The 11,387-nt window shown below is 41.7% G+C and overlaps 1 protein-coding gene across 3 annotated transcripts; it reads right to left on the bottom strand.

Annotated features, from left to right (window-relative positions):
* Positions 1–543: 543 nt before the first annotated feature.
* SLC35G1 (solute carrier family 35 member G1) lies at positions 544–10,816 on the bottom strand. Of its 3 annotated transcripts, none has more exons than XM_045438260.1 (3): positions 10,539–10,816; positions 5,633–5,813; positions 544–3,637 (listed from the first exon to the last, which is right to left on the bottom strand). In XM_045438260.1, the coding sequence occupies exons 1-3, from the start codon at positions 10,714–10,716 to the stop codon at positions 2,899–2,901; spliced, it is 1,098 nt and encodes a 365-aa protein (XP_045294216.1). In that variant the 5' UTR covers positions 10,717–10,816; the 3' UTR covers positions 544–2,898. The 3 variants fall into 3 exon arrangements, with proteins under 3 accessions (XP_045294216.1, XP_045294218.1, XP_045294217.1); XM_045438262.1 differs by having other exon boundaries at positions 5,633–5,741; positions 10,539–10,815; XM_045438261.1 differs by having other exon boundaries at positions 10,551–10,815.
* Between the last annotated feature and the right edge of the window lie 571 nt (positions 10,817–11,387).

The following is an 11,387-nucleotide window of genomic DNA, read 5'->3' as shown; positions in this document are numbered from 1 at the left end:
GATGTGGTATGCAATCCAGCATCATTGTGGTTTTATGAGAACCAAAGTAGCAATGAAAGCAGGGCTTTAGGAAGGTCACAGTCTGGCAGTGAGATAAGGATCTGGGTGGAAGAGAGTCAAGAAGTGGGTAACTCATTAGGATACTGTTGTAATTCAGCTTGAGATTATTGATGTTGGACTAAAATGGTAGCAGTGGAAATGGTGACAAAAGAGTGAATCCACAAGACAATAAGACAGACACTCCAGGACTTGGTAACAGATTAGCTATGGGAACAAAAAGTATGGAATTTGAAGCTGCTCCAAGCTCTGGGTCTAGAACAATGAAGGCCTCCCTGGAACAGAAGATTAGGACCTTTATTTTAGAGATACTAGATTTGATGTGACTGTATCAGAGGGACAAACAAACAGTTTGAAACTTGTGATTATATCACAGCTGAATGACCAGGGTCAATATCCTTTATAAAATGAATTTTGAAGCACATGGATGAAAAAGGAAATGTTAGATTAGCGAGCACATTTGCTATAACCATAAAAACCAAAATATAGCCTTCTTTCATATTAACTTTATTAGTACTTATAAAATAAAAACAATTTATGAAAATATTTTCAGGATATAGAAACTACAGTCTTTGCAAAATACACACACCTATAATTGTTACAATACATACATATCCTTGTATATACCTCAGACATTATAAAAGTGTTTAAGAATGACACCCTGTAAAAGTTGAGAGAAGAAACATTTTCTCCAACCTTGGCCATATATTGTGACATTCAAGTACTTAAACCACACTTCTGAAATAAAACACATCTCTAGTGTACAGGCTGAAAGGGATTTAACTCTCAAAGTCCCATAAGTTGTTTTATTGTGCAAGGTAAAGAACCAAGAGAGGGTTCCCTGAGTTAATTTACCTTAGGTAACTCAAGCAGTGGTTTACTTTCTATACTTTATCATGGAAATAAGGGAGAAGGCCATGGGAACCCATCTCGGGCAGATCCTCCTCCCCAGTATTCCTATCTGTGCAGCATGGCTCCTCCTACAAGAGGATTTCTAACCTTTGAGCTCTAAAATGCTGATTCTGTAACTATCTATTTGCAAGATAATGCTCCTGCAACTCTAAATTCCAACACTGTGGATGAGGCTAAAGTTATAATGATAGTATGATTCCCCAAAGTAGACTTCATTTAAGACTTGTCAGGTGGAAAGTATTTAGGAAGATCAGCAAGCCAAAAATTCCCTCTTGGAACTATTGGAAAAGATCCTTTCTCACCAAGGCATAAACCTCAGAAGCCAAGTTCTTTCTTTCTTTGGAAGAATTGTGATGAAGGGGAGAGAAAGAGCCTATAATCTTTCAGATATGCAGGCTTAAGATAGTAACAGATGCTAGGTTGGACAGTAAGAGTTGGAGACCATTATAGCCTCACCAATAAAGCATTCATTATGATAATCATTCCCATGTACTCTCTACTTTCCGATTAACCTTCCAAGCTTTCCTAAATATTACATTCTCTCTTTAACTGCAGAGTATTGGCTGATGAAGTTCCAGATATAAAATGTTTGAATTCATGATGTTAGTATCATGGGGCAGCATTGATATTTAATACCATACTGATATACTAAAATTTAACAGTGATTTTTTTTTTTATTATTCAAGACACTCTATTATTCAAGACACTACAGAAGTCAATCAACCATGGATTCACAGGTCTTTACATTTAACATATAACATGAAGCATTATTACATATAATTCCATAAGGGGAAAAGACTATAAAAATAAGTTTAATAAGATTACTGCATTTTAAAAAGTTGTTTTAAAAAAATATATGCCAAAGTCCTCTAAATATTTGGTGTAGAGAGGGTAAGGGAGGTATCTATTAGGATGAACCATAATGAACTCTGGTTTTTGTAAGTTAAAAAGGTAAAATCTTGGCAATTTCATATGGTTCAACCTAATAAAATCCTGAGAAAATTGTATTTGGCATCACACTATAAATTCAAAAAGAATTTATAGAAAATCACATTTCTAGTGAGGGGGAAATACTTCAGGGTGGAAATGTGCACACTGGTTTTGCCAAGATTTCTCTCTTGCGGCTTAAAGACCTGAAATCTCAGAAAGTTAAGAAAAACGTAGTGCAGTTTCACACACACACAAAAAAAACCAAAACCAGAGGACAATTAAAATTACAGAATGATAGCTACAGTTGTGAATGCCACCAAAACAGAAAACTTCTAGCCAAACCTGGTGATTAAAAACTTTTTAAACTTTACATATAAAAATTCTGGCATCAAAATGAAAAGGCACTCATGTGTGTTAAAAGAATAATAACCATGTATAAAAGCCTTGAAAATAAGGCTAATTCATTTGTATTATTAACACCATTAAGTAGGCACCTTTTCCAAGTTTCAGCTTTGGCCTCCTAAACGGAATTAGGTTTCAAATGAATTACCGACCTAATCTAATCATAGCAGCATTATTATCAATAAGTTTCTTAGCTTTTACACTGCTAAAAGAACATCTAAAGTTTCCTCCCCACCTATATCCCCTCAGTACCAAAAATACACTTTAAAAAATCACATTTATACCAGAGTCATAAAACATTTTGCAGTTTTTCTTCAACTAAAGACCTGATCTCCTACCATCACCACCCCAACAACAGCAAGTAAGAAACCAAACCAAAACCAAAACATAATTGAGGAAAAAAGTAATTGCTAGACCACACTGGCTAACTCTTAGCTAATTAAAGACATAGCATATTCAAAAATGGTACTTTAATTACGAAATTTATTAAATACAATCAGTGAAGGAAATGCAGGCTTTCCAGGCGTGTGCGTGCGCGGTGTGTCCGCACTGAGGGATGGTACCCAGAGAAACCAAGAACGCACTTCTGCCACAGCCTCATTTGGAGCTCTGGCACCATTTCCGAATGGCCGCGCCGGTACTACTGGCTACAACGCACAGGGCCCCGCCCACCGTCCACCACGTGGGCATATCGTTAAAGAAAATAATCTGGAAGATGAAAGCAAAGACCACATCCATCGTCTTCATTATTGCCACTGGGCCTGCTTTTTCTATTTGGAGGGCTTTCGTGAGAAACACCTGACCCCCCAAACCAAACAGGCCGATGAGGATGAGAAACAGCCTGTCCAACCCGCAGTATGGCAGACTCCACTCCCCTATGATGAAGAGGACAATGACGCTCTCTAGGAGGCCGAGTACGACATAATACCAAATGCTCAGAAAGTAGTCCACGGACTTCCCCATCTTTCTGATGATGACCATAGTCACGGCGGCAAAGACAGCGTGCGCCACTGCTGCGAACGTGCCCTTCAGGTGAACAGAGTAGCTCTCGTCCGTGCCCGCAGCGCTGGCTCCGAACAGAAACGGGGGCCTCACGATGAGGATCACGCCGGTGATGGTGAAGGCGGTGAAGAGGGCATCCCAGGGGCTGTACTTCTCCTTGAGAAATATCCAAGCAAATATGGACGTGAACACTGGAGAACTAAACGTGATGACGGTGGCGTCGGCCAGGGACGTCGCCTGGAAAGCGTAGTACAAAAGGATCATGGCGGTGGAGCCCAGGACTCCTCTGAGGAGGAGGAAAATGCGTTGACCTTTGGGGCCTATGAACCCGGTTCTGTAAATTCAAATGAAAGAGCGCACATTAAACCAAGGTGGTATTTTTTAAATTGCAGTTCTTAATTAGATGTTATTTTTACAGTCCTAACTGGCAAAAAATAAGGAAATAGTAAGTGAATTTTAAGGCCCACAACTGAATGTTATACACCTTCAAAAAAATGGTTTCTACGTATAGCTAAAGCATGTAAGTGTTCACAGTATAAGCAAAATTAATAAAAGAGAACTCCATAAATAGTATAATTACAATTCAACAAATATAACTTTTCCCATGTCCACACATGCTTACAAAAAAGACAAAAGGAAATGTTCATCGTGGTTAAACCTTAATAGGTGGTCTCCTAGGTGATTTTTCCTTATTTTCCCCAAATTTTCTACAATGACAATGTATGATTTTTATGATAAATACAATTTCAAGATTAAGCTGCCCTATACAAGAAAACTTGGTCGTGGCTAGTATGCATTGCCAATCTTACGAGTTTTTCTATAAAAGCTGAGGCAATGCTAAAGTGTAATTTAGCCACTGGATGTCAGACTACTTTTCATTATTCTCTGCGAGAAGAGTTAAGATACACTGAAAAAGAAGCATTTGGATAAGTATAACAACTGATACTCAATTTTTTTTTTTTAATTAATACTTACCAAGCAGAATGCTGGGTACATTTCAGGCTAGGCGCAGCTTGCTGACCTGTGCCAGCACTGAACATCTTTAGGGTAGCCTATAAGCCTGACATGAGGACCCACATTTCATTTAGAAATGAAACTGTGGTCACCTTCGACTCATACTTTGAGAAGCTAAGAGTCTTCCATGATAATGAAACATAAAATAGGTCAAAACAGATTGGTGCTAAGGATTTCAAAAATTCTTCTAGTGCCTTCCCCTGCCAATTGTTCTGTTGCAAAATGGGGAAGATAATTGTGTTAGCACCAGTTACCACCCTTGAAAATTTCTAAACTCTTAACCATCATTTCCTAAAATACTGTGACTTGCCCACACTTATACAGGAATTTCTGACAATATTAATCTTAGTAGCTTTTCACCATTTTTCACCAGATCTTCAGGATACGGGGTGAAACTATTCTAAATGAATCTGTACTATGTTATAGATACAAGGAGAATTTGGGGGCAAGTGACTGAAACTTTTAGTTTAGGGTTTAAGCATTTTTGCCCAAAGAGAGAAAGAGCCAGACAGCCACCAGGAACCAAAGTGGCCTATCCTCCAAGGGTTCTATGTACACAGGGATGTGTAGAAGGCATAATTTTAATCTGGGAAAGGGTGGGGAGGGTGTTCTATATGGAAGGGGAAGAGGCATTGGGTAGGGAGGGAACAGTAAGGATGGGGAAAAAAGACAGTTTTCATATACTGTTAGATTCTACACAAGTGCTCTGATCTATAATTAATTTTATTTGGCCCTTGCCACCAAGGTGCAGGGTAGAGGACAAAGATTATCATTCCCTCCAGTTCATAGATGAGGACACTATAAACATGAAAGTATTTTAAAAGGTCTTGTTCAAGACTACCTTTTCCCTTTCCCACATCACCCTAGGGGCAAGACCCTGATATTATTACTTTAATCTTCTGTCTGCCCTGGTAAAGAGCAGTCCCTTCTACTGAAAGAAACTTGATATTAGGAGACACCACCACTTCCTCTCATTTACTTTTTTCTTCTAAATACTAGTTATGCAGAGGGAAAGAAGGGAGGGTGGTACAAGATGGAGGAATTGTACAAGGAAAGCTTTGTTCTCAAAATGAGGAGTGGAGAATAACTGAATCTACCCCCCCAACCCCCTTCTTGGGTATGTGGTTTGTGCTTATGAGAGCATCTTTTGTAGGTGAATCCTTATGACTTTTTATTAATCAGAGCCAAACAATGTAGTAACTGGTAAATCTATGGGAGGGATAAAGCAGACACTGTAGAATAAATAATTTAAGCAGGTCAAAAGATTTACATACATTTGTTAATACCTTCCACTTCGCAGGTAAGAAATACTTACTTTCTGTATATTAAGCAAGGGATAACGACTAGCATTTGGAACACACATCGGAATGCACTAATTTCTACAGCATGGACGTCTTGCACTTTTTTAACAAATAAAGAGCCCACTGAGAAAAGGAAGGCAGATAATAATGTATAAAACAAGCCAAGTCCAGGACAGCGTGCTTTCTTCTTGGCTTCTGAAAAAGATTAAGTTCTGGTTAGTCCTTGCTTCCAAGTGTATGTTTTAATATTTTCACTTAGGAATTGAGAAAAATGGAACAGTGTTAATGGCTAACAGGCTACAAATATTGTCTCCTAAGCATATCCATTCTCTGGACCTGAACCATTTTCCCCACCAAGAATGAGGAATCACTGATGTAGGCAACAATTTAAACCCATAATTTTTAAATGCAGTTTTACCCTATAAAATGGATTTCCTTTGGCTCACTGAAGAATCATTACTCACTTATAAGTCAAAAAGAAGTAAAAAAGCTTGCCAAGACAGTGAGAGAAATCTTTAAGAAACGCTTGTCAAGATGGCTAGAGAAAAATGCTTCCAAGTGATATTTTATATCATCTCACTGGTGAACCTGGCTTTATGAAGAAAGTGTTTTTTTCTAGACAACAGTTTACAGCTGTGTCCTATGGCTACTTGTTGATTTTCTTACTTCTCCCAGTAGCCTGTGAACCCTTCCAGGCTGGGACCTCAGCTGTCTTGTTTGTGCCTGCCACATGGAAGACCCCGATTAAATATTTGCTAAATGAAAGTATATGAGAGAACTCCATAGAAAGATGCACAGTCTAACACCACTGGTAACAGCCTAATCTGGGAAAGTTGTTTTGTTATTTTGAACCATTAATCAAATCTTTTACTTTTCATGGTTTTACAACTTATCTTCCATTTAGAGCATAAACTCTTTGAGGACAGAGGGTAGGTCTACCCCTCTGACCTCAAAGTGCTTTAAAATAAAATTTTTAAAAAATTACAACTGCCATTTAATACCAACTTCTTGGCTTGATCTGAACCAAGAAACTTCTGCTTTCCCTAGGGCATCAAGTATTCAATCCATTAGTGACTATGAACATTCAACTTTTGTTTAGCCACTTCTGTCTTAGTTACCAAACACAGGACTAAAATCTGTTTTCAATCTCATACTCACCCCAAACCCATCATTCAGAGGGGAGCAAAATGGGACAGGGTAAGCAGAGAACTCCCTAAAAGACAGGTGACACACTGAGGAACGTATTAGTATTTTTTTCTTTATTGAAACTAATACAAAACAAGAAGAGACTATGAAGGAAATGCTACTGGCCCTCATCAGTTAAGAACATAGCAAAATGGAAAGGTGTGTGGGTACTTGCAATTTCTAGTAAAACTAGGATTATCATTCCAATCTAGGAATTTATAATGTGTTACTTGGCTAGAGAACAGTTTTGCATAATAATGTTTTTAAAAAATGTCCTTCTCTGATAAATGCAGACACCCAGTAATACACTTCAATATCCTCATGTTAGCTGGATACCTTTGCCCACAAGTGACAGACACTTTGTGACTCAGGACCAAAGTATGATGGTGCACAATCTTTCCAGGGGCACTGTACAAAGCCTGACCTTTGTAGTAAGAGATACCATTGTGATCAGAGGCCTTTACCTCTTCCTGTTCCAGGTGCACAGTCGAAGAGAATCATTTGGAGCTACCAGTCATCGTGTCACAGATTACGTATTGTAAGTACCAGAATCCTCCACATTCTGTTCAACACCTATGTGACTCAGATACCACAGAAACAAACTGCACATACTTACTCAGCCCATGAGAAGGAAACTTTAGAAGACTTCCAAGTTAAGCACCACAAAATACATGTCTTGGCTGTGGTCAGCCTCAGTGTTCAGCTTCTGAAATTTCAGGGTTCAGGTCCAAATAAAATAGTTTTTCTTAAAAGAAACCCAACCCATGCATAGAACCAACACCCTCACACAGAACAGAACAGGAAGATCAAGGACAGAAAACATCTCCCTGGTCTGTATTTCAAGGATCTTCCCCAACCTAAACTTTTAAATTTTTCTCCAAAAAATGTTAACTTAACATGATATTTTAACTGTTTTATTTATTTATTTATTTATTTATTTAATTTTAACTCTTTTAAAACTCAATTTTATACCCCTGGTTCTGATTATCTTGTCTCTTAAAACACTCACATATTTTCTTGCCTATAAACACCCTATGACCCATGATTGCTGACTGCAACAGGGCAGTTGTTACAAGGCCTGGCTGAACTTGATTATTTCTTATGAGGGTGAGGCTTGGCTCTACTCATGCAGACCTCTCTTACTGAATAATAATTTCCATTCTGCCAAGGGAGATGAACAAGAGAGTAGCATCATCCAAAGATGCATTTGCTTATGTACTGTGCTTCTATGATCATATTCCACTACAAGCATAGCTAAATAATTCAAATTAAGTGGCCACGGTGTAATTTCTTGAGTTAGAAGAAAACTGAAAAGTTGCTCAGTTTCTCTATCCTTTAAAGTGGTGATTCACAACCCTGGCTGGGAATCAGAATCAACTGAGTAATTTTTTAAACTTCAGTTCCCGAGCCCCACCCCAGACCCACTGCTACAGGATCTCTGCGACTGTAAAAGCCCTGCCAGCTAGAGAACCACTGCTACGCTAGAGAACTCCCTCCAGGGGCGTGTGAGGCACACATCTAAGACAGTTTCTTGCTTCAGGCTAAGATCCACACTGTCCCTCAAAAAAATAAATAGACATCTTAGGATAGCTGTATGCTGTCTGTGAAGGTTATCCAAGAATGTAGAAAAATGGGTAACAGTTTCAACCTGAACTTGAAAATGAGCTTTCTTGAGATAACCAGTTGGATCAAGCAGTTAAAGTGATACTGTCACAAAGTTCAATGACAACAAACAGTACAGTGGTTTAAAGTGTTTCTATGGCAGTCCTGTTTTCAGAATATTATCTGGTCACCTTACAATAACTATTACTAAGTCTCACTGTTAGCAATTTTCTTTGAAGTTAAAAGACACCACAAGATTCTTAGGTGCAGTCGCTTATAATGTTTATCATTTTGCCATGTGCTGCCTGAGGGTACAGTATTCCTCTTTGGTTTACAAACAGCAGAAACATTTAAGAGTTTACAAGGACTGACTCAGCATTCCACCAAAATGACATTCAACCATAATAACTGATAAGGTGAGAAATTCACCTCTTTACAAGCTACACATCTGGTCTACACAGCTTGGAGTAGCCCCTTCTCTGGAGGCACCAGCCCATGCATAAATAATCAGAAGTCTGATCATTTTGGGGCGCCTGGGTGGCTCAGTCGGTTGAGCATCCAGCTCTTGATTTCGGCTCAGGTCATGATCCCAGGGTCGTGGGATCGAGCCCCGTGTGTGGCTCTGCACTGAGCATGGGGCCTGCTTGGGCTTCTTCCCTTCTCTCCTTCTCCCTCTGCCTCTCTCCCCTCTCTTCCCTGCGTGCTCTCTCTAAAATTATTTAAAAAAAAATTTTTTTTAATTAAAAAAAAAAAAGAAGTCTGACCATTGTTAGCATTTAGGACAAAAATGGAGCAAGAATCATCTGGGTTTCGTCTCTCTAAATTAGGGGAAAGTTCCTAATAGGGAGAAGGGGGAATGGGGTGGGGATAAGAGGCATAGAAATCAGGGTCACACTTGGAGGAGGCCACCCAGAGGATGAGATGGTGCAGGCTGTGTAACTTTGTCTTCAAGGGAGATCTACCTATTTCCTCTGTTTCCAGGAAAATGACCTAGGTAGGGTGGTGGAGTTAAGGAGGAATGTGCTTAAAGTAGCACTGTGGTCAGTAGAAAAGGCCTAGCCTGGGACTCTGGCATGCTGGGATCCTTAACTTTGGTGCTACAGGGACTTGTGCTATGTCTCACCCACACATGCCACATCTAGGGAAAAACAAAGCAACCCCCACCGCCAAGCCCTCACCTTCCTGGGCTTCACTTCCCTCATTTGTGGAAAGAAGAGGTTGAACAAGATCAAAGTGTTTTTACAAAGGGTCTCTGGCTTTGGACACAGGTCTGTGAACCTCTTAACAATGTATATAAGATTGTGCCTCTGCCTTGTTTAGGATTAGTAGCCAAGAAAGTCCTCCTATATTTTAGGTATACAATACAGTGGTTCAAATTTTTAAAAACAGAAAAAAAAGAATATATTACAAAATATTCATTATATTAACAATGGACATTTGGTTTAGTTCAGTGAGTTGTTATGAATAAAGATATTGTAAAAATTTACAACAACAAAAAAGTCCTCCTAACCCCAAAAGCTTAAGAACCTGTGGTCCCACTCAACTCTACCTTCCCAAGATTCTAAGACTCTGAGGCAAACATTTTCTAGACTCTATGCTTTTCAACTTCCTCTTCAGGGAACACGGCTTCCCACTGTGATCAGTGTTCACGGTTAGCTCTCCACCCCCAACCTCACCTGTCTGCGGGATGGCCTCTCTTACTGACCCCCCAGCCTCACTCGCCTGAGGGATGGCCTCTCTTACTGACCCCCCCAACCTCACCAGCCTAAGGGATGGCCTCTCTGACTGACCCCCCAACCTCCAGCAGGGCGCACGGAACTGCAATCTGACTCCGCGGTAGTGCCCGCAACACTTTAATTACAGGAACAGTTTCAGAATCCCAAAAGGGTTCCAAACACAATCAGAAACTTTCCTGGTCTTCGCGCCCGCGGGGACGAAAAGGGCTTCTGCTTTGCAGACCCCCAGGTGAGGGCTCGAGGGTTTTCCCCGAGCTCTGGGCAAGGTAGGGATGGGGGCGCGGTCCTCGCTGCGCCCCCGGCCCAGAGTTGCGGGGACCCTAGCCCATTGGCACCCGCACCCCCTCCACCCAACCCCAGAGGCGAAACCCGCGCCGAGTCTGCACCCCACACTCACCCTGCGACGCACCCGAGCCGCACGGCGAGTTGCCGCACACCCAGCACCTGCAGGGGCCGGGCGTCCCCGCTGCCTCCGCCGCCGCCGGCTCCTCACTGGCGCCCTGCGGCGCGTCGTCCATCAGCGGTAGCCCGGGCTCTGGCACCTCCGCCGCCCCGGCACTATCCACGGGCCGCATCGCGCGGCCAGCGCTCTCCCCAGCGCCGCGGCGACTAGCGCGGGGAGTAGCGGCTCCGCTGCCCGGCTCTTCCGGCCGGCAGCGGCGGCGGCGGGGCGCATGCGCGCGCGGCCCTCCTCCCCTTGCTGGGGACCGCGCTTGTCCTCCGCTGCCCTCTTACCTTCAGCTCTTGGAGCCTCCTGCGCAGGGGAGGTCGGCCACCTCTCTGGGCTGCGGCGGTGCACACAGCTGGACCAAAGGCGTCCACCCCTCTGCTGCAGTCTAGCTAAACTGGCCAGCAGCTTGGAGTCATCCTTCCCCAGGCTCAGTGGACCCTTTTCTGTCGTTGCAGAGAGAGCGACGCCCAAGGGTCTTGTGGCCTTCTTTTGGGGCGGGTCATGTCATCGGAGGTTAGGAGAGTATATATTTATTTATTTATTGGCGTGGCGCCGCATTCAGCCCCTCTGGAATACCCTGGAGACCTTGCCAAACACTGTGCCTGTCTTTGTCTCCTTGCCAGTTATCCAAGGAAGGTAGAATTTTAGGTTAAAAAAAAAAAAAAGGAGTACCACATAACCACAGGGAAAATATATTTATAAGACTGGGACAGAACCCTTATGTTCTTTGTAACAGTAGACATTCATTATTGATTTTTTTTTCCTTTTCTCTTTTTCTGTTGTTGTTAACTGAAA

This window comes from Leopardus geoffroyi, chromosome D2 (assembly GCF_018350155.1).
Source record: "Leopardus geoffroyi isolate Oge1 chromosome D2, O.geoffroyi_Oge1_pat1.0, whole genome shotgun sequence".
Taxonomy (NCBI): Eukaryota; Metazoa; Chordata; class Mammalia; order Carnivora; family Felidae; genus Leopardus; species Leopardus geoffroyi.
This window is presented reverse-complemented; position numbering and strand designations above follow the sequence as displayed.